This window comes from Rhamphochromis longiceps, linkage group LG16 (assembly GCF_057381845.1).
Source record: "Rhamphochromis longiceps isolate RC_006_pf linkage group LG16, R_longiceps_female_GT1.1, whole genome shotgun sequence".
NCBI classification, from domain to species: domain Eukaryota; kingdom Metazoa; phylum Chordata; class Actinopteri; order Cichliformes; family Cichlidae; genus Rhamphochromis; species Rhamphochromis longiceps.
The window spans coordinates 17,998,920-18,021,921 of record NC_140572.1 but is presented as its reverse complement, the minus strand read 5'-3'; the positions used below and the strand labels follow the sequence as shown (position 1 = coordinate 18,021,921).

The following is a 23,002-nucleotide window of genomic DNA, read 5'->3' as shown; positions in this document are numbered from 1 at the left end:
AAACAGACTTGTAATGCAGATAAATGTTTTCAACTGTTGCATATTAAACCCCAACTGTTGTCATCTAAACTGACATCTTGCATTAATTCATCTGGTGTTTAGATGCAAAGGTGGTACATACGTGTCTATGAGATGACATGCATCAGTCATTATTTAGGGGATAGGGTGGCATGTTTGGCATCAGTTTTCAGATCTTCATCCAATTTTAAATAAAGCATCAACTTGTTGTGGTGGTGGGAGGCCAGTTAGGTGAAAGATGTTTAAGAAATATTTCAGATTGACTAAATTTACCCTGGGAAGGATGGTTAAGTGGAGAGACACCTTGTCCAAATCTGATAAACAAACAATAGACGAAAAGGAGGCCTGAAAAAGAGCGACCGAGCGCTGCAGCTGTCTTTTCAACTCTGTGCTTTTGCAACAAGACATAATGTAATCTCTCCTTGAGACGGGAGGATTTTTATAACCTGCGCTGGCTGGGCCTTGAGCAGGAGAAGAGACAGGCTGAGTGAAGGCTGTTTATCCCGCTGTGTCCTTGATATAAACATGTGAAAAATTTCTGTGGTTCTTCTTTCTGCTAAATCAATACAAAGACATTCGGCCTCTGAACAATGTTGTAGCACTACAGAAAAAAAAAAGTTTTCATCCTGTCTCTCTTTTCATAACTGTGTCCTTCAATGCAACAGAGCAAGGGACACTGAGGTCCTGCTTACTGCAATTTCACGAATGTAACCATGTACTCAATGTCATCCTTTCACCAAACCAAAGACAACCTTTTGTTAAGACCCTCATTTTTTAAGCATGCGAGGGTATTTGGGATGTGGCCAGGGCAGAGATGCTCAGACCGTCTACAAAACAAACTGAGATTAGAACCTTTGCTCCAAACTTTTGCATTAGTCACCCACAGTTCTGCTCATCCTGACATCTTCTATTGCTTGCTTTCTGTCTGGTTAAACTCCTCTGTAATCAGCTCTGATTTCCCCAGAGGGATTTTCCTTTCAGGTAGCAGCCAACCCTAACTTGTGATCCCTCTCAGGAGCAATTAAGATAAACCTCTAATTCATCTGCTTTATCCCAACTTGTCCTTCTTAGTTTCTCATTCACTGACTTCCACCGCCCCCTCTCCCCACCACCTCCCAAATACCTCCTTCAGTGACAGAAGCAAGGAGAGCACTGAGTCATGACATAATTCACCAGCTCCAGTTTTCACGGTTAAATCAATATCAGCGTGTCCGAGTCAAGGTTGGAGGCCGGCCTTCGCGCCTCAGCTCTTCCTACTTCTTTCTCATAGAAAATCATATAAATTGTCCCTAAAATAATTAAGCCTTCAGATCCCTCCCTGGACTATTTTTTCTTTTACTGGCTTCTGTCCGATGACTGCTCAGAGAGTCAAGGTAATGCTGAGAATAAAGCTGCACAGCAAAATCGCCAGTGTTAAATTGACACCGTGAGTGTTAAATTTAACACTAGAAAAGTGTCTATATGTGTCCACTCTTTTGAGTGTTAAATTAACACTTTTCAAAGTGTTATATTTTTAACAATGACCTAGTGTTATTCTAACACTGTACAGAGTTAAAGATTAACACTGACTAACACTGACCAGTGTCAACAATATTCTACACTGGTGTTAAGTGTTAAAAAGTAACACCAAATAGTGTTGGTAGTACTTTACACTAGCCCTGGTGTTTAAAAATTTAACACTGAATAGTGTTGATTGTCTAACACTAACACTAGTGTCAGGCAAATCATCAATACTAGCCAGATTACAATAAACTCCCATTAATCTCTGATATCTCTACTGCTACAATTAATTAAAATGTATTCACAGCTACAGACACTCTACCCATTAAAAGAAACAACAGGACAGTGTTCAAAATACTCTGTATTCAAACAGCAGATACACCACAAATAAACAGCGCATAAATATATACAAAACTAGAATATTGGACAATCTACATTTTGTCATTAGTGTCATTTGAAAATAGCCCATTGTAAGGTCTATAATACACCACATTATCTACACAGATCAGTGCAACAGCATCCAGTTTATCCTCAATAACAAATGCATTTAAGTGACCATTGATCATTTCTTCGGTCTCCATATTACTTAGAGCATGCACAAGCAGCTTTAAGTACATCAAAACACACACAGGAAAACATGCTCTACAGGTTCAACTATTTTCCATTTTTGCTCAAAATGTCTCATCCTTTTAGATTCTGTTAAGATATGAGAATGGGTTTTCAAGCTGATCAAAACATTCAACTTTTCCGAGGTTTCTCTTGATGACAAACATTCAACAACAGATTGTTTTGCATGTGCAATGACGCATGTCATTAACACTTTCCTCCAATGAACCAACTAAACACTGCACAGTACTTTCAGAACTCCTGAGGATTGTAGTTGAGAAATAACAGTCCTATACATGTCCTGTCACAAGATGAGCCACATTTACAGGCTGTGAAACAAAGGTTCTATCATAAGGTGCAGGCTCAAAATAAAAATTACTGATGACCTCTGAGTCAACAAAGTCTCCACGTGCTTTGAAGAGGTGTTGCTTGTAAAAGATAAATTAATATCTAGGCTGTCCAAAGCTCAAAAGTAAAAACGTTGCTGGAACTTGACATGTCTAAATAACACTGAGCAACTTGTGTGGTGTATCTTGCAAAAGTAACACAAGAACAGTCAAAGTACTGTATAGTCGATGTCTTTAGACTGTACTGTGAAGAATTCTTGCTCTGATTTCCCTGACCCGAGGACTCTCCTTCACGCTGCCAACATCAATGCCATACACGGTGGTCTGGATGAATGTGTAGAAGTTGTGCAATGCTTCGTCATAGGACACGGCAAATACAAAATGTGCCTTGAAAAGCTCGTCAAAAGCTGCAACTCCCGTCTGCGTCACACAGGGAATGACCTTTTGATCTAGGACAATGTAGAAAGTCTGGATGATGTTCTTTCTTTCTCCAACACACAGGAGGAATGGCTGAGTGGGGCCAGCCTTAAGAAAAGTCTCCATGCTACCTCCCACCTGAGGGAGTGAAAGAAACCAAATGATTCACATTAAACAAAATTGGTAATCGGATGTTGAGTGGCAGTGCTGCCTAAAATTAAGACAATATTAAATATATTAATTATATTATTATATAAATATTAAAATGTTTTACTTCGGGCCCACAGTTATTTTTGTTCCAATGTGTAATTTTAGGTTTAATGGTAACAATAATGTGCCGGCGTTGCAACACCAAGCCTATCTGCCATAGATATATCTGCTGCACAGTGGAACTCCTTGCCCTCTTAAAACATCTGATAATCTTTTCTCATCAAAAGAGAAAGCTACTTTAACACATTTCTAAAAAATCATACCTTCATGAATTTCATTAGGTGGTGAGCAGCATCTGATGTGCTAATCTTTGAAGACTTCCTTCCCTTAGATGTTGGAGGTAACAAGTGAAGCAGCAAAAGAATGGCAGCCAACTCGCAGTCCCAAACTACAGAATAGGAATTAGGATAATCGCAATTACTGTCATTTTAAGGTCCACAGCAGTCATTTTGTCAATGTTATTCAGTTTTGGATAACTGATAATTTTTCAAATAAAGCAGTTTTCCAATGTCTTCAGTATGGTATGAAAATTCATTTCAAGACACTTAAAATCTTCTGGCCACCAAGTGACGTAAATATTGAGTCATAACAATACTAACATTAAGTAACTTTTTTTTGTCAAACTTTAAATGCCATTAAAGTTTGTTTGTAAATTCCTTTTCATACCATACTGAAATGAACAGAAACTCAACGTAATTTATAAAATCGACAGCTGTATTCCAATTTGTTGTAAAGGTGCCAAAACATGTTTTGATTTAATAGTATGGTCCACCTAATATATTGTGCTGTGGGAATTGTGAAAATGCTGTAAAGACATGTGAAGTCTACCATCTCCAACTTACCACCCTCATCAGAGTCCCCCTGTGCAGAGACAAGCAGGTCATCCAATTCTGTACTCTGAGACAGATTTTTGCAATCTTTGATGATTCTTGGCTTGAAGAATGTTGGCCACTTTGCAAGGAATTTACCAGACACTTCCTCCCCAAACAGCATTGTGAAGTCTTGGTCAATCTGAAACACAAAATGTGACAATAGAAAGAACGCATTAACGAGCAAACAAACAAAGGAACCACACAGCTGTCAGTCAATCAGTTTATGCCTTACCAAGCCAGGTGTATCCAGAAATCTTGGGAAAAGGTCCAGGACAGAAGAAGCTGTGGCTGGATCTTGAATCACTTTTTGCCTATGTTGAAATGTCACCTTCATTTTCTCTTTGACAACTTTCATATCAGTCGAGTGCCTCATCACTGACACAGCTTCCTTGCATTCATCACCCGACAACTGTCTCGCATTTGTTGCGAAGTTGCGAAGAGTCTTGGGGCTGTCTTGAAAAGCTGACTTTGATTTCTTCATCTCTTCAGTAGAGTTGCGCTGCACAGTTTTCAATCTCCATGCCAGGTAACCAGAACCACTCTGGTGACCATAGAAATGTTCCTGCCGAATTAAGAGCAAGAGAGATATTTATTCAATATTGATTACCTGCTACTCTGTTTGTAGCAAGTGAAGAAAACTCCTGACTGGTGGGATTGTTCAGTGCTACATGTCAAAAAGCCAGATATGGCATCATGCATTAGAGGTCTATTTAAATCAATTGTTACACAATGACATTTTTTTACATTTATTTATTTTGGGTCCATTAGGGAATAACTTGATAAACTGCCTGATTGACAGACTGACCTGAATTAGTCTTATCATATGATTTCTTTAACCACTCCATCAGAAAAGCCAACAACAAAATACTTTCACAGACCACTGACTGTCATATCTGCAGGTGTAGGCATTTATCACGTAAACCACAATCAAAAAAGTCTTAATTGCATAAAAACTGGGTCACAGACCCAGGACTATGACACTGACAGCATGTATGCATCATAACATCATAACTTACATAACCATTCTTTGAATCTGGGTCCTTCAAGTTTGGGAACAAGGTTGTAATCCCAAGTGCATACATAATGCGGACACTTACTGGTGGGATCCTCCTAAAAGGCAGATACAGAGAACACGAAAACTATCAATTATTTACCCCAACACAGATTCAAGTTCAATTATAAAATGTCAGCAACAAGAACAACATGTATCCAGGTGTATGATTTGAACTACCCAAACTACCTATCATCTGTAAATCATGACTGACCACATCACACACCTGACAGGTCTTTAAGAATAATGAAAATGAAGACTTGGATTATGCTCCACATGGACTATGACAATTTGATGCAGACATTTTCCTAATGTTTTGCTGTTATCAACCATCCCTGTTAAGAAGCACTATATTCAGAAACTACAATAATGACAATGGAAAATAACATCACTCCATAACAAATTGTGACTTTCTTTTGAAACATTATCAATATGGGGTTAGCAACTAATGAAAACTATGATTGATTTGATTTAACTTAACAATGACTTCATGACATATAGAAGAATCTATTTAAGTGGTACAATAATGGTAAACAACTAAAATTGCAGACAAAAAAAACAAACAAAACAAAGATTTTTCTTAATGTTTACATCACTTACCCATGACTCTCTACCATGTCTGCCACACGGATGTTCACCATCCTTCTTCTTGTAGTATCAGAGAGGCAGTTTGTTTTCTCATATTCCTTAAATACTTGATCACCATCTGGCTTTGAATACAAGGCTGCTCTGATGATCTGAAATAACAATTGCAAGAAATTCATAGAAAGCACCTACCAGGTGGGTATAAAAATTATCAGCATCAACTGCTATAGCCTTTGCATTAATCACTACATCTTATTTAATCATGAGAGGGACCATTGTTTTGTTTTTATAATTTTTTTAATAATATTTTTAAAGATATTGAGTATTGGTACAAATGAACAGGTAATTGGCAATCTTAAGTTACAACATATCATATCCTGAAGATTACTTACATTTCTTGCAGTGTTGCTGTCAGGAGGTCCTTCAATTAACTGTCTTTTCCGAGCTTTGGTAGATTCGAGTATTATTGTTGTGTCTGAACCTGATGATGATCCTCCTGATGCAGGTGACGGTGACAACTCTAATGAAGATGTGTGATCTGAAGAAGACCCTGCAACACTGTTGTCTAACAATACAGACAGCCTCATAGATTTAAACATGATTACACCAACTATAAATTAGTAAATTTAACAACGCATTTTTAAATGAAACATACGGCTTAAACTTCTTACCACTGCATTCTTCAGTGAAGACACTGAAAGACACCTGAGATGACTTCAAAAGTTCATCAAATATGTCCGAATCCACTTCCACTCCCGCAGAATCCATCAGGACCAAATTGGTAGAACCTGGCAAACTGAATTTCACCAGCACTAAAAAAGAAACAATCAATAAAGTTCTATATGAATTTATAATTCATAAATCCGTGAATCACAGTTTTACTTTGACAATATTTATAAATTCTTTATTCATTCAATTACTAAAAGAATTATTCATTTAAATTAGCAATCAATGTAGTGAAGTAAACTTACAGTATTTGCCCTTGGTCTGCAGTGAAGGCTTTGAGTAAAGTACAAGTAAATCAAAACAATACTTACATGAATAGTATATGAATAAATTTACTTAGTTACTTTTAATCACTACACTCAAATTACCTCCTTGCAAAAATTCGGAGTAATTGTAGGCATCGTCTGTCTTTGGTACCCTGACCCATTTGCTCATTCCCTTAAACTCGACAGGAACCAGCATATCGCCACCTTCCAAGAGTAGAACAAAACTGCATAACTGCACTGCAATACAGTAGTCTCTTGATTATCGCGGGGGTTAGTAGAAACCATATTTCTTTTTTATTATTTTTATATACTTTAAGCCATAAAAACTCTCCCTGCACTCTAACAAACCCTAATATAAAGAGGCAGAAAAATGCTTATTTTACCATGAAAAAAAAAACAATCTAAAAAAAGAAAAATGCCTTATTGTCACAGAAATGCATAACATATGAAATTACCATAATTAACAAGATGTAGGGGGCATACTCTAGTGTAAAAATCTTTCCATCTATACATACTCTCAGGGTAGCCTTAAGCATCCTAGTTCACCTAAGCCAGTGTCTCAAACTTCAATGAGCTATGGGCCACTGCCATCTCATTGGAGGGCCACTTTAGTGTTCAAGTAGTACAAAAAAAAAAATACAAAGAAACCACCCACAAATATTTCCCAAAATGCAGTTCCTCGTTAGTTTTTAAAATTCCAAATATTGTATAAGAAGGCAAAACCGCAAACTTGAACGCATTTTTCTCACTCCAAACTAACCGAAGCCTAGCTCCGCGGCTCTGAACCGTGGTTAAAAAAAAAAAAAAAAAAACCTGGCTAATACGTCGGGTCCCGCGTCGGGCTCGTGGCCGCTAACTAGCTTTACTGTCAGCGAACACAGTGTACACTCGAGTATAAACAGCTTACTTACAACTGGGCTCGTCAGCCAGTCTTTTTGGCTGCAGTGGTTATTATATCTACATGCTTTCATCTTCCGTTTCTCGCGGGTAGCAACTCATACTTTCTCTCTCCCTCCCTCGCACTCAAACCGGGAGGGAGGGAGGGAGGGGGGAGTCCCACACGGGGCCGCGGGTTTGAGACCCCTGAACTAAGGATTTAGCAAGTTTAATTTGAAAATAAATAAAAGGCGTTTAGTAAAAACTGTGACATATATTAACAAGTAATATTCGTTATAGTCTGCCAACAGCCAGATTATGCTAAATGAATGCTAGGAAAGTAACTGGTACTTTGCAGTTTTAGCTAGCAGTAGCCCAGCTTAACAAAAAACAGTTAAAATTCAAATATGACACTTAAAGATAATGTATTTTGATACAAATACTATTGTTTTTACTAGTTATCATGTTACTTGTTCTAACATCAATCTAAAACTTAATATTTGACCGAATAAAACTTACCGCAGCAGCAAGAAAAAATGGCGACCGAAGATTCTGAAATGCGAAGCTCCACAGGAAATGAAGGCGTGGTCTAATTTAACACCCACAGTGTTAAAATGCAGTAATGACTAAAATCCACACTTACACTTTTCAAGAATCAACTCCCGATGTGTTATTTTAACTCGATTAAGTGTTGAACTAACTCGGAACTCTGTTGAAATCTACTAACACTGAAAAATCAACACTGGCATTTTTGCTGTGTGGTCTCTGGCGCCTTCTCCACTTTTCTTTCTCTCTTGCTCTCTTCCTCTGCTTTTTTGTTTCTTTCACACAATTTATAAAGAAGTCTCTTTGATTAAGCACGGCTGTCGGGTTTTTAAAACGAACAAACATGATTTCTGAACAGTTTGATAAACCGAGCGAGCAGACGGAAATGTTACATTTCCTGTTTTATCTGAGCCATGGTTAACCTTTCACAGGTGAGCAACAGAGATGAAAGCTGCTACTGTCCGACGTGTTTACCTGCAAATAAATCAATAAAAATAAATAAGAAATAATAATAAAAAATCATTTACACCGGTGTGTCTTGAATATGTGAGGGCTGTGAAAAGGTAAGTGTGGGAAATAGGAGAGGGGTGGAGAGAGGGGCGGTGTTTGAGAAGGGAGGGGTGTGTGTGTGTTCAGGGGGTCTGAACAATCTCTCAAAGCGCGGGGACAGACGGGAGCTAATATAAACGCTCTGCCCTTCACTCGGGGCTATCAGGGGCTAAGAAAACAGGGCTACCTCTGTCACTGACCTCAAGCGCTTCAAAGAAGCAGCGGGACGCGCTGAGCTCCTGCCGGCGGTCATGGCCACGCTGGAGGGCTGCCGCTGTCGGGGTGCCAGCGGCCGAAAAAACAGCAGCAGCAGCAGCATTCTCTACAGCATTCTAAAGAGTGATGACCGCCTGGTGACCGCCGAGGAGCAACAGCAGCATCCCCAACAGCACACGCTGCAGCACTTGTTCCAGAAGCCCCCCTCTTCCGCTTCTGCCTCTTTGCAGGAGGTCCGACAGCAGGCTTGCTCTTGCGGCTCGTCTCGGCGCCGGGGCGTCCTCCGCTCCCCGCAGGTGACCTGCAAAGTGGCGTCCGCGGTCCTGGTGAAGACGCTGCGCTTCGTGAAAAACGTCCCCTGTTTTCGCGAGCTGCCCGAGGACGACCAGCTCGTGCTGATCCGGAGCGGCTGGGCGCCTCTGCTCGTGCTGGGACTCGCACAAGACCGGGTGGACTTTGAGACCACGGAGACCGTGGAGCCGAGCATGCTGCAGCGCATCCTCACGGGCTGTCCGGACAGGCAGAGCGAGGCTGTGGGCGGCCAGAACAGGGGGGCACCCGGCGTCTCTGTTGTGGACATCGAAGCGATCAAAGCCTTCCTAAAGAAGTGCTGGAGTGTAGATATAAGCACGAAGGAATATGCGTACCTGAAGGGAGCCGTGCTCTTCAACCCAGGTGGGTCAGGGCTTTTGATAGCAGAGCATCAGTTTTTAAGCACAGGTGCCACGCTCACGAGTGGAACCGTTTGATTTATTAATTGATGGGTAAAAGTTTGTTTTATTTCAGCATGACTGCTCTGATATTTACACTTTACCTAACTACTTGTCTGCGTTGTAACATTTTTATCAACTTTTCACTTCCCCCCATCCTTCCCCACCTCTAGATCTGGAGGGTTTGCGCTGTCTGCACTACATCCAGTCGCTGCGTCGAGAGGCGCACCAGGCTCTAAACGAGCACGTCAGGCTGATCCATCGCGAGGATACGACGCGGTTCGCCAAGCTGCTCATAGCTCTGTCCATGCTGAGGGCCATCAGCCCGCCAGTGGTCGCTCAGCTCTTCTTCAGACCCGTCATAGGGACTGTCAACATCGAAGAGGTCCTCATGGAGATGTTCTACGGGAAGTAGGTCACGGGTCCATAGTGGACTGAGATGAATTCAGCAGGTTCAGCTGTCAGATGGACTGAACTGCTCAAAGATTTAATTGGTTGGCAGGTGAGGACGACGTGTGGGACTCAATTAATTAAAGACAAATGTATTTGGGAAATCTTCAGTGACTGTGAAATGACCAACACAAGCAAGTGTGAGTGTGCATGTGAGAATGAGCGGCACAGAGAAAGAAAGAGAGAATGTGCTGAGGGAATATGTCATAATAGAGGAAAATATAAAGCAGCTCATGTAATTCATAACTTATTTGTTTTTATATAAAATATTTTTCTATAATAATAATGATAATAAAAAAAACCCCCCTAAAAACAAACTATGTATGTGAGTGATAATTGCTCCGTCATTGCTGACACATTTTCCTCTGTGAAATCAGCCCTGGACAAACTCTTACGAAGGAAGATAATGTGTCTCAGTACACACGCAGAAAGTACTTAAGAGATCACGTCGCCTCGAAAAAATATGAGTCACACTGATTGATGTCAACTACAGTTCAGTCACATCAACTACAGATTATCTTCAAAAGGTCAGGGCTTGGTGTAGCAGCTATTCACTGTCCAGTGAAGGAGGTAAGTTGTGGAGTATAAACACAGATGCAGGACTTCTGAATTCAGGTGAAATGCCCTGTTAGGCCACCAGAGTGCAACAGTATACAACGTGTAGCGATTGTGCAAGTCACATGGATCAACTTCCCCTGTCATGCACACAGAAAAGGGCAAAAGTGGTTGAGGAAAAGGACCTTAGGTAATGTTCCTGTTCCTCGTAGTCTGGCCATCACAGTGTGGGCACAGTGCAGTAAGGTATCAACTTGCTCGCTGGAGAAAAAAAAATAATCTCCCTGTAACCAACAGAACAAAAGCTCCTAGAGACGCCGCATAAAATACACCTATGGTTTAAACCAGACCTCTGTAATGAGACACTACTGAGTGAATGTTCATCTCAGACAATGGCACAAGGACTTGCTGCTGTTACACCATAGCCACACGATGTTACGAAGCTCAGTCCCTGAACATCTCATCTAGCAGCTATAATACTTCATCACTGTTCAGAGGTCAGATGGCCTGAGCCTGCACTTGGTCTCGCTTTGTGGCAGCACCAATAAAATAACCCGGCCAGATTGTTAGCATTTTATATTATACCCAAACAATTGTGGTAGAAGTTCTCACACACTTTAATTAAGGAACAAGTAGCACACATTAAAGTAATACTTCAAGTAATGGTCCTGCACTATACACACATCAGAAGTAAAATGGCATATGATCGGATAATTATTGGATTAAAAACGATTACATTTGTGTCACAATCGACATGGAGCAGATTTTACGTTTCATACTGCGGGGATATTAGCCTACAATAATATATCACAATGTGGTCAGATTTATTTAATTTGAATTGGTTAGAACACTCATTAGTAAAACACAACGATATTAATTGGCAGAAAATTGAACTACTCAAATAAAGCACTTAGGTACGTGTGTAAAAGTGCTTAGCTGCTTTCCACCGTGATTCCCAAACGAGAAAGGAAAGAAAGATGAAAGCAGACGTAAAGCTTCTTTGTTGGGTGTAAAATTGGAGAAGATTTCTCATCTCGGTCACCGAAGTATGAAAGGACCTCCTGTTTCTGGGTACACCTTAAAAAATGGGGCGCAACAACATGGGAGGTGACTGTGTGTGTGTGGCTGTCTCCGAGGTGAGAGCAGAGAGAGGAGAAAGTGCAGGACGAGCTACCTTATTAAAAAGCCACAAAGCAGGGGGCTTTCGGCGAGAGGCAACATTGTTAAATTACGGCTCTTGGAAAGAACAAAAAGTTATGAGTCACATTTCTGAAACTTCTAGACTATAATGCTGTATCGGGAGCTCTCCAGTCACCATCCTCGCCATCTTATAATAACCGCATGCGTTTAAATCAACATATTTACTGTTCTTTCGAACAAGGAAGCAAACAGCGAATCACTGTTTGTTGATCAAAGTTGATCAAATTGACTTTTCAGTCAAATTGTTTTCCATCTCTGGTTTCACATCAAAAACTCTCTGAAAAGATGTTTTCGAGATCAGTAGACCTTTCAATGGTGCCCTAAAGCAGAAAAAGCAGTGTCTCTGTGCTTAATTTGTTGCTATTAATTTCATGCAAGCAGAACAGCAAAGCACTAAAGGGAGGAGGTGATGCCAATAATAAAGGCTGGCACAGAAAACTTGAGATACTGATGAAATAGCTCACATACCTCCTGGTGGACAGATAAGGCATTGCAAAGAGTAAAATAACAAGAAAAAACAAAACAAAACCATGCACATGAAGGTGTATTTACACACACACACACACACACACACACACACACACACACACACACACACGGCCTTGCACATGTGCTCATGTGGACTTTGAAGCCGTCCCGTCTATCTCCTCTGCCTTTTTCTTTCTCATCGGGGCCTATTTTCTCTCCAATTAAGCCTGTAATTGCTCTGGGTAATAAAGACTCTATTAATCCTGTGTCTGCTAATAAAACCACACTGGTTTGGCAGGAGGCTGCTTTTCTTGTGGCTGACAATATGTTGTGGGTGTTTGCCTGAGTTAGCATCACTTATTACAAAAAGAACACAACCAAAGCAGATTCCACCATTTGAGACCCTTTTCTTTCTGTCTTTCTTTCTTTTTAAATTGGTACGGTGTTACAGTTTCTCTTGGTGTTTGCATAGTCTGAAAGCAGCACTCCCCAGCACCACCACCACCGCCCTTGTCTCCAGCAAAAATGTCCACAGGCTGAATTTTATAAACACTGTCTTTAGCTTCATTTCTTCATCATTCTGCCTTCTACTCAGTCTTTTCCTGCTTTTTTTTTCTTCCTCTGCCCCAGTTTCTGTGTTTTCTCCTGGGGTTGGCAGACATCAGTAAATCTGCTTTCTGTCTCTGTGTTTACCAGTGTTCAGACACCCGTTGTAGGTAGTGTGTATCCCCAGGAGATGGCACTGTTTGTCAGCACTCACCCACCAATGTGCAGGCAAATGTCAGGCGTCAACTGAAACTGCTTGACCTTAAGCCAAGCTGTTTCTTATATCAGCACCTTTTTTTTGTTAAAGGTTTATCTTCACTTGGCATATCTGGCTCTATCTGAAAGGCAGTGAACATAAGGAGAGAGCAAGGGGGAGAGCATGCAGCAAACTTATTCAGGTAGCTTTAAACCAGAGAATTTCATGGTGCTTGTTTTAGACACCGTTTGATTTCCATCGTTACCTGTATGTTTGTATGTCACACTTCTCTCAAATGGCCAACTAAGTCATTGAAGTTGTTTGTTTTTGTTTTACTTTGCCACCAGGGGGGATTTGTGACAGAACGATAGCAGTAAGGTTAAAAAGGGAAGGTTTGCAACATGGCAGCAAGGCCTGCTATGACGTATAGCTTGGTGATGGTGGTGCTGACAGACAGGAGACTGAGCTGGAGGTTGAAGAGTTGAAGATGCTCAGATGCTTCTTTAGTAGTGGAAAGGATTAGAAATGAGTACATCAGAGGGAAAGCTCAGGTCGAGTGTTTTGGAGACAAAGGTGCAAAACTGAGATGGTCTGAACATGTACAGAGGAGGGATAATGGTTATACTGGACAAAGGATGTTGAAGATGGAGCTGCCAGGAATGAGTGAAAAGAAGAAGGTCACAGAGAGAGATTCATGGATGTAGTGTAGGAGCACATGCGGGAGGGTTGGTGTGACAGAGGCGAATGCTAGGGAGGGCAACATGGAGGCAGATGATCCGATGTGGCGACCCTATGAGGCACAGCTGAAAGAAGAAGAAGAAAAAGAGCTGCTCATTTCAGTTTCATTTTTATTCTTTTAAAAAATAATTTAGTTTTTATTAGTTTCAGTGTTTTCATTGTCTCAGTGGTTCTTTGTTTTGTTTTTTAGTACGGATAAGTATTTGTGTATAAGTATATGCAAAAGTTTTTGTTTTGCATGAACTGAGGAGCTGACATGTTTTTGCACACCTATTTTTTAGTTTTGTTTAGTTCTAGTTAAATTCCATGATTTGCATTCATGCTATCTAATACCAGAACATCTCCTTTAAACAGTCTGCTTATCTGCCTTTCTCCTTTCTTCACTGCACTGACATTTTGCTGCAAGAAAGAATAATTATCAGTATAATTACGTAACGTGTTTCTTGACAGGATGAGGAAATAGAGGACAGAGGAATATGATTAGATCTGGCATATTTCTGGACACAACTATACCATAGGGTCAAGAAACATGCCCGTCTATTCTCTTAGAGGGCAAATGTAGTTGCAATGATTGTACACACATGGATATCACCTTCCAATGAGGCTAGTATGATAGCATTTCGGTGTTATCCACCAGAAAGAGCAGCTGGATCATAGACTTTATAGAAAGATCTTTATAACTTCTATGAACTGGATGTTCAAGGCACAGTTTGTTTAAAGACTTATTTCAACAGTACTAAAACACTTGTTCATTTACCCTGTGCCAGATTTCCCAGGGCTGATCACTGATTCAAATGTCCTGTTTCACATCTGGTGGATGTAGCTGACTCTAGCCATTACAAAATCATGTGGTAATGAAAAAAAGAAAAAAAGAAAAAAGGTTAAGAGCATAATCAGGTGTGTTATGAATTGCTGCTGGTTCAACTTGGACACAAAAGGAAAACATCGAAAGGAAATCAATGTTTTTAATGTGCAGTGAGAAAGTAAGGGCAACTGATCATGATTGTGTTTCTATAAAGATAGACATTTCTTTCCAAGTGAAAATTGTGTTTATATATTTATATAAATATCTATATTATATATAGAATACATATCTATTTGCTATGCATACTCAAAAATCACACCTTCAAATATATGTAAAAAGTCTTTCAAAACACAAAAGGAATTCTTTTCTTTCCTTAAACATGAACTATCCATATGAACCAAATGAATTATCAGGATGGGAATAATACTGTTATTTTTTTTTAAACCAAAACATTGAAAATGCTTTACCTTTGAATCTAGAAGAGCAGAGGACATTTTTTTGTCATGTGGGATTTAAAAGCCACCTTAATCTCTTTAACAAACCAGGAGCCACACCGAAGGGCACAAAACCAGCATAACACTTATACACAAATCCTCTTTCTATGGAAGATGAAATGCAAATAAGTATGACATCTCAAGCAAACTCTTTTCAGTTATAAAAATAGAATTCTTTTTAAAATAATCTACAGATTTCTTTTTAAGGTGAGGCATTTCACTATCACTCTAAAACAGCAAGGCTGTTTGTCTCAATAGAAAATATGAAGCTTTAGAGAGAGATCTGCCAGTCTATCTGCTTGGAGAGGACGAGCGCTGCTCCCCAACCACTCCTTTTCAGTCCCACGAGACGATATATTTTTTGCCAGCTTCTCCTTCTTTTTGCATATTCTATATTTTTTTTTTTAAAAAGAGAGAGTTTCCTTTTAAACTAGATACACCTTTTACAGGTAAACGAAAACAAGTTTTAGCTCCTTGAAGCTCCTGAAATGTCCAGGCGTTTCCCAAAGTTCGAAAAAAAAAAAGTTCTCTTTAAACAACACAAAGATTTTTAAACAAACAAACAACAGCGCACGCACATGTCATATTGGCTTTCCTATCGAGCGTGTTACAAAATAAGAAAGAAAAAAAGAAAAAGAGACAAAAAAAGAGAAAAAGATTAAAAATATACAACTCTTTATGACAAGTTAAAGCAAAAGTCCTACATTAGAGAAGGCAACAAACATGATTGAATAAAATAAACAAAAGAACAAAACAGGAAAACACTGATGCTACAAATAAATTGAAATATATGTACAGACCCTGTTTTCCTTTTGCTTGTATGGATGCAATTTCTTGTATGTGTGTATGTGTGTGTGTGTATTCGTTCCTGTGAATAATTGCCATAGTGTGTTGGTTCTTCACCATGGAGTCCTTGTGAGTCCATTTCTCGCTAGTTAATGAAACAGTGTGTTCGCATTATCCCCTGTAGTTCCACATAGAAAACATCCTCTGGAAACGAGGTGCAGTCCGACTGAACAACAAGACAAACCACGTCCAGGAACCTGCTTTACCTCCATGACTAGCTGCCGGAGCCATACGGATCCAAATGCTTTTTGCCGTAATCACAACCTCGAACTGTGTTCCTAAGAACTGCCAGACTGTAACCTCGTCATGTCTGACGTTGAGCGATCTTCCTAAAGCTGGCGCCGAGTCTGCTTGCCATTACCAGATGACGCTGGAGATGCTGGTTTCCCTGGGCAGCAGAGGGAGCATGGCGTTGTTGGCGTGCCCCTCCTCCAGACTGTGCTCTCGGCTCTTCCCGGGTGGCCTCTGTCCGTTCAGCAGTGTCAGTGGGATGTTGCAGTAGGTGTGCTGGTTTCCCAGGGATGAGAGAGGTGGCAAGGTCCCTCCTGGGGGCATGTCGTACTCGTAACTGCGGTAGTAGTGTTTCTGCCTCATGGTGGTGTGGTAGGTGCTGTGGAACGAGGAGCGCAGCTCTGGGTGGGCAGTGGCCATGGCCGTGGAAGTGGCCGCCGCCATGGACATGGCAGAAACAGTCTGCAGCTCTCCGAATGGGCCCTGCTCGCTGACGTCTAGTGCCGCCTCATGCGTGAGCATGGGCTCCGTGCGTCTGAAGGGCATCTCATACTGCAGCTGCTTCCAGAACTTGGAGCTGAGCTTGTTGCTCTTGGTTCCACGCCATTTGATGACAGTAAGGGTCTTAATGGTGTGTTTAAGCGCCTCCACTTCCTGGTAGTTCATGATTCCGCGCAACTCGGCACATTCGATCAGGATGACTTTGATCTCACCCGTCACCAGCATGTTGCGCAGTCGCGTCTCCAGCTCAAAGATGCTCCAGCCTCGCCGCACTACGTAGTTGGGTGTCATAACTATGATGAGGCGTTTGCTCTGGTCTACACAGCGGGCCACGTCCTCTATGTAGGCTGCGGGAAAGAAGCGGGAAGGAAAGAGAAGAGCAAAAATTTATGTGACACAAGTGTGGCAAAACATTGCAGTGAGCATTGTTTTCACCTAATGAGAACAGGGCCACAACACAGTGATGGATGAACACACAGACAGCATCAGACACAAAACGCAAGACAGTGACAGTATCTGGTCTACTAACACCCGTTTAATATGGAGCTTTAAGTGTGCACAAAGGTGCAGCATATAAATTAACATTTTATGCACATAGAGCAGATCCATATGGCTCTAACTGCAAACCAGTGATTGATAAAGCTGCACACTCTATAGGATTAGGGCTGAGCTCGCTATTGAATCGGGCCTGATGTTTCAGATCACACAATGGTGCCACTCTAAGCATGAAAGCAGCTGATGCAAGAGGAAAAGACCGAAGGCGAGTACCTCTAAAGAGCCGCGTGTCATCCTGGTAATGCTCATTGGTGAGACCTAAACATAAACATTTTAACATTCAGGTCACAGGCAGAACACATTACAGACACAGAAACATGCTCAACACCGTCAGAAGCGTGGCTGCGTCCCCTCTCAGTCATCTTTTTATTTCACATACGATTAATCACATACCATGTTTCTCTGATTGGACATTCATCTGCAATGATTTTACTTGGCAGTGGTGCTGGCGGCAATTTTCTTTTGATTAAAGGATAGAAGCGGCTCAGTCAGCAGGGCTCAGAGCCTTCACACATTACCCACTGATGTTTAATTCTGTCTGGACCAGCTAGGACGTGTTTGCGTTTTATCTTTCTCACATGAAGCCTACAGTAGAAACACACAGCATTGCTACTAACTAGAGCACACTGTGTACCACTGGCAAAGACAGACTGCTAAACAGAGTTAGCACACATGAGAATATGTTCAGACAGAATTTTCATGGATTTATTAATACATGGATAAAAACCAGTGAGGATGATAAATTTGTTCAATATATCGGCTCCCGGTACACACCGCATACTGTATTCCCATATCTGTAGTACACAGTAAGGGAAGAGCTAGTGAGAAATGCTATGATCTAGTGCTTTAATCCAGAGAGGTTTGAGACGATACAAGAAAAAAAGGGTTCTTGTTGACAGTATTGCATTGAATATTGCATTTCCCTCCTCTTCCCTTATTTTAACTTTGAAATATTCATCTATTCATCACTTGTGAGCATCCTCTGCTTGATTCTGCCCTGACAGCACCGGACATTGAAACACAAGACAGTGACGGTGGAAAAACAATGGTGAAAACAAACAACACAGACAAAACAGACTGTGACAGTCTATGTATATGTATATGTATACATGTACCCTGCTCCCAAAGAAATTAACAATCTCCAATAATGGTAATTTAGTTTTAATGAAAAGACAGAACATCAACCAAATTCCAGAAAAAAGACATTATATAAAAGTCACAGATTGAAAGAAGTATTTGATGCCCAAGCAAAACATGACTTGGTACTCTGTAGAGAAAGCCTCATTGGTAAGCACCAGAGAGATGTGGGATGGATATTGGCCCACTCCTCTTTATAGAAACTTTAAATCCTTTATGTCTGTGAAGGTTCTCAGTCATCCAGGTCATCGTAGCCAAAGGAGCTTGCAAAGAAAAGGATCTGGACTTCTTTAAGTTGCTTGAAGACGTTTCACCTCTCATCCGAGAAGCTTCTTCAGTTCAAACTCTGGCTGATTGGGACCCACACCCAGTTTCACACCTTGGCTCAGGCGATTAGAGGATCATCAGGGGTCCTTTTGTCCCTCTGTGGGGGGTTACTCCCACTAGGTTTATATCTGGGACTCCCCACCATTTGACCTTAGAACTGAAGAAGCTTCTCGGATGAGAGGTGAAACGTCTTCAAGCAACTCAAAGAAGTCTAGACGCTTTTCTTTGCAAGCTCCTTTGACTTTAAATCCTTTACATTTCTTGGCTGCTGCTTGGCAACTCTAAACTTCAGCTCCCTCCACAGTTTGTTTATAGGTCTGGAGATTGGCTACGCCTCTTCGTGACCTTAATGTGCTTCTTCTTTATATCCATTGTTGCCTTGGTGGCATGTTTTGGGTCATTCTCATGCTGGAAGACCCATCCATGACCCACCTTCAGTGTTCTGACTGAGCAGGGAAACAGCCCAAAAGTATAATATTTCCACTTCAGTGGAGGATGGTGATCCTTTGGTTATACTCAGTATTTCTCTTCCTCCAAACACGGCGGGTTGAGTTGATACCAAAGAGCTTGATTTAGGTTTCATTTGACCACAGCACTTTCATGAATGCCTTCTCTGAATTATTTCGTTGCTCACTAGCAAACTTAAGATGGGCCTGTAGATGTGCCTTGTTAAACAGTGGGAACTCTTGTTGTGTGCCATCAATGATGTTCTTGGTGACTTTGGTCCCAACTGCACCTCCCGTGTACTTTTGACCTGATCTATCACCTTTCTCATGATCATCCTCACCCAATGAGGGAAGATCTTGTACAGACTGAGGTTGACACAAGGTTTTGTATTTCTTCCATTTCTGAATCACGCCAGCAGCTGTCACCTTGTCACCAAGATTCTTGCTGATGGTCTTGTCGTCCATTGTGGCCTTGTGCAGGTCTGTAGGCTGCTCCCTGGCATCCTTTAACAGCTGTTTGGTCTTACCTAATTTCTTGGTCTTCCCAAGAAATTGATTCTGTGCTTTATGCACATAATCGTTTGATATCACAAGTATCTGTAATTGATTGATTGTAATCTGTGTGCCATGTGGGCACACAGCCAGTCTGTGGGAGCCAGAATTCTAGCGTGTTGGTCTGGAATCAAATACTTATTTCGCTCATTGTCACTCAATATTTTAACGTCTTTCTCCATTAAAATGAAACTATCATAAAATTAGAGACTGGACATTTCTTTGTAAGTGAGCAAATTTACAAATTCAGTAGAGGATCAAATAATTATTTCCCCCATTATAGAATTTATAGTAGAAACAAACAAACACCTATACAACTGTTTACAGTATGGCACAAACATTTCAAACGTGTGCAAGCATGCATACATACAAACACAGTCTTACTTCCTGATGGGATGAGGTCTCGATCTGGGATGAAGAGTTTGTAGCCATAATGTTTCTCCAGAACATCAGGGAGGATCTCCAAGGCAAAGCGCTCCTCTTCCCGGGTCTCCTGACTCCACTGGTCAGGGTCCACTTTGGTGTAAGACAAATATGCATCATAGTCTTTATTTTCTGAGGAACAGGAAGAAAGAGTGGAGAGTCAGTCATGAAATATGCAGACTAAACGCCATGGCATTTTCACTGAACACTGCACGCTCATTCTCTGATGAGCATTTTATTCCAAACAACTGACTTTACACATTTCTTGCAATTGCGTTGGCCAACTTCTACAATACTTACAACTTTTAAAGCTACTTCTAAAACCAGAATTACACACTCCTTATTATAGTTTCAAAATAATAAAATAACGTTGGTTTTTCTTACACTTATTGGCTCTATCCATAAACATTCACATTCAGTGTCATGTGATGCCATGGTTATGACAGTGCCATTTAACCCTTATGCACGGCACCTCAAATAGTTACCAGTTATTTTCATCCAAACAGAATATGCATCAGAAATTTCTGCAAATTTATAGACAAAAGGCACAAAAGTAAAATGCCGAAAGTCGGAAGTTATATCTTTTGTGTAATTCTTATACAGTGTTTAACACAATTATTAGACCACCTGCCATAAAAACAGGAAAACACAAATATTTTAGAAATTTGTCAAAAACTTTGCGAAAGCTAGAAACTTTTCTGTTCCAGAAACTGAGCCATTAACTAATCAAATAATAATAATGTGATTTATTATTTTTTACATTTTTTTTTGTAAAACAGCGAATGTGAAGATTCATAGGTAACATTAATTATAAAACTGAAAAATAGAATTTTAATTAAAATGCTTGTTCATGCTGGAGGATTTAACATTATAGAAACATAACTTTTTTGATGATTACCAATACTGGTAACTTAGGGCAGCTGTGTGAAAAAAACTTGCACTTAATGGTATTTTAATAAATTTGTTAAGCACTGAAGTATGTTAAAGAACTGTAAACATGGGTAATACAGTCTATAGTCTAATATGAAACTATAGTGTAACTTTCTACAGGACACACGATTGTGCTTTGCTGTGTCAGTTTACATTTTCTATTCGGTACTTTGTTTTCTATAAAAAACTGTTAAATTTAATAATTTGCCGACATGGATTTCCTTCCAGTGAGTCACAAGATCGCTCATGAAGTGAGCTACTTATGATCAAGGAGAAGGCCTTTCTTGCAAATGCTGTTCCCAATAAGTGTCTCCGGTACGCAGTCAAATTCTTCCACACCAAACTCAGAAAACCATTTCTTTTATTGTCTATTGTATGTATTTTTTGCTTATCATTCTTGTTTGGAAAAGAGAAGACCACTTTTCTAGTGGTGTCAAATTGATTTGGCCATGTAGTGTATACAAGAAATAAATTGTGGTAGATACAAAAATACCCAAAACAATGCAGAAGCAATACTCTCTTCCCACCTCAAAATGATTTCCCAGAAGACAGTGGGAAGAACTGAGAAGGTAGAAAATAGATAACAGGGAAAAGAACAGTGCTGGTGCCATATTCGCTAAGTCCTAGTCATTATGCTCTGTGGAAACTGGAATGTGGTTCAGTCAGAAAGTGAGGAAGGACTGCTTCAGAAACTCTTTTGAGGAGCATGCGCAGCTTTGAAACTTACTGGAAGGGCCATGGCTGTGCTCGATAGGATCCAAACATCAAACAAAGCTTTCAAATTAGCAACCAACCTCGCAAATTAACCACCTAGCAAAGTTGGAAAAATCAAAAACAGCTTGTATCAGCGGTCCCTGACGGCATGACTTAATCATGTGGAAGTTTGAGTCTACAGTCTTGGGCGTAATGGATAATTTATGCTACTGTAGAAACAATCCGGTGACTTCTGTCTTTCCAGAATTCTTGAAAAGAGAGCAAAAATGCAAAACACAGAGGAATCATACTGGGACACAAACAGACAAATCCTTAAGTGAAGTACAAGTTAACTATGTTCTGTAGAGAAAGCAGAAAGTTGCTTTTCAATTTGAGGATTGTTACGCTCCTATTTGTTGCTCAGAGACGGTGCTTCGAGCCTGCCTTGTTGCTGTGAATCACTATCTGGCAGCAGAGGGTGGGCTTCATTCCATGACATACTGAGATTGATCTCTTTTTAAATGGGCAACAAATTGAATAAATTCCCGGTAAAGTCACTGCACCATGCACCTCTTTACCAACAGCAGCGGAAATGCCGTCACTGAGATAGCACTGGGGTAAACATCTGTAACTACTAGTGAGTAGTTACTTTTAAACAAAATAGTACATTCATTGGATCTATGAATACAAGCCCGCAAAGGCACATATGGAGTCATCACGGCTTGCTTGATATTGAGTTTTTGGATAAAAAAAGTCCTGGTGAAAAAAGTGTGAATAAGATAATGGTTAAAAGGCCAAAAGACATTTTTTTAGACGCATTCTTCTGTCTTTACCTCCGTCTACATCTTCACTGCCAAAGTGCCTCCTGTAGAAAAGCATCAGCTCAATCTTGTAGCATTTGTAGAGTGAGATGAGAAAGATGAGTAGCAGCAGGATTGCTCCCAGCCCTCCTGCCAGCTCCACAGTGTACATGAGCTCTGCTGAAGACAACACATACAGACAAGAAAATAAGCAAAACTGCTGAGACAGTCATGGTTAAAACGCCAGTTACAGTTTTGTGTGGCCACTTACAGTCACTGCAAATAGATAAACATCCCCGCACCTCTAAGGTTTTACTTATTGGGACAAAATAAAAAAATTATCTAGTCCCTACAAGGTCTAAAAAAACCCACATGAAATATTACACTGAGTCATTTTTTTATTCAATAGAAACTAAGACAAACCCCAGAAAGAGTGTGTAAGTACACCACATAATTCAATAGTTTGTTGAAATACCTTTAGCTGCAATAACTTGAAGTACTCATTTTCTGTATGACTTCATCAATTTCTTACATCACTGTAGAGGAATTTGGGCCCTTTCTTCTTTCCAACATTGCTCTAGTTTATTGAGGTCTGCAGGCATTTGTTGATGTTC

General features: G+C 40.4%; 3 protein-coding genes across 9 annotated transcripts in view; 1 reads left to right on the top strand and 2 right to left on the bottom strand.

Annotated features, from left to right (window-relative positions):
- Window positions 1-1,780: 1,780 nt before the first annotated feature.
- On the bottom strand, window positions 1,781-8,077 carry LOC146650893 (uncharacterized). 5 transcript variants are annotated; one of them, XM_085385011.1, is made up of 10 exons: window positions 7,994-8,077; window positions 6,701-6,802; window positions 6,278-6,418; window positions 5,999-6,171; window positions 5,622-5,758; window positions 5,068-5,080; window positions 4,203-4,532; window positions 3,941-4,109; window positions 3,362-3,486; window positions 1,781-3,026 (listed from the first exon to the last, which is right to left on the bottom strand). In XM_085385011.1, the coding sequence occupies exons 2-10, from the start codon at window positions 6,792-6,794 to the stop codon at window positions 2,706-2,708; spliced, it is 1,503 nt and encodes a 500-aa protein (XP_085241137.1). In that variant the 5' UTR covers window positions 6,795-6,802; window positions 7,994-8,077; the 3' UTR covers window positions 1,781-2,705. The 5 variants fall into 5 exon arrangements, with proteins under 5 accessions (XP_085241137.1, XP_085241139.1, XP_085241138.1 ...); XM_085385013.1 differs by lacking the exon at window positions 6,701-6,802 and having other exon boundaries at window positions 7,994-8,050; XM_085385012.1 differs by lacking the exon at window positions 7,994-8,077 and having other exon boundaries at window positions 6,701-7,379.
- Window positions 8,078-8,658: 581 nt separating this feature from the next.
- nr0b1 (nuclear receptor subfamily 0, group B, member 1) lies at window positions 8,659-10,240 on the top strand. Its single transcript, XM_085385017.1, has 2 exons — window positions 8,659-9,460; window positions 9,669-10,240. The coding sequence occupies exons 1-2, from the start codon at window positions 8,821-8,823 to the stop codon at window positions 9,908-9,910; spliced, it is 882 nt and encodes a 293-aa protein (XP_085241143.1). The 5' UTR covers window positions 8,659-8,820; the 3' UTR covers window positions 9,911-10,240.
- Window positions 10,241-14,292: 4,052 nt separating this feature from the next.
- The window catches only part of il1rapl1a (interleukin 1 receptor accessory protein-like 1a), a 173,354-nt gene continuing 164,644 nt past the window's right edge, over window positions 14,293-23,002 (bottom strand). Inside the window, exons 9-11 of one of the 3 annotated variants that reach the window (XM_085385188.1) lie at window positions 22,422-22,568; window positions 19,927-20,097; window positions 14,293-16,872 (exon numbers count right to left, since the gene is read on the bottom strand). In XM_085385188.1, the coding sequence (XP_085241314.1) occupies window positions 16,151-16,872; window positions 19,927-20,097; window positions 22,422-22,568 (1,040 nt within the window). In that variant the 3' untranslated portion in view covers window positions 14,293-16,150. The remainder of the gene's footprint in view (window positions 16,873-19,926; window positions 20,098-22,421; window positions 22,569-23,002) is intronic. The other 2 variants (XM_085385189.1, XM_085385190.1) reach the window with 2 other exon arrangements.

Coding starts and splice junctions, on each gene's coding strand:
- LOC146650893 (XM_085385011.1), bottom strand. CDS start 6,794: ATGCTGGTTCCTGTCGAGTTTAAGGGAATGAGCAAATGGGTCAGGGTA. Junction 4,110..4,202: donor TTCTGGATACACCTGGCTTG/GTAAGGCATAAA, acceptor TTTGTGTTTCAG/ATTGACCAAGACTTCACAAT. Junction 3,487..3,940: donor GGGGGACTCTGATGAGGGTG/GTAAGTTGGAGA, acceptor CCTATTCTGTAG/TTTGGGACTGCGAGTTGGCT.
- nr0b1 (XM_085385017.1), top strand. CDS start 8,821: ATGGCCACGCTGGAGGGCTGCCGCTGTCGGGGTGCCAGCGGCCGAAAA. Junction 9,461..9,668: donor AGCCGTGCTCTTCAACCCAG/GTGGGTCAGGGC, acceptor CCCCACCTCTAG/ATCTGGAGGGTTTGCGCTGT.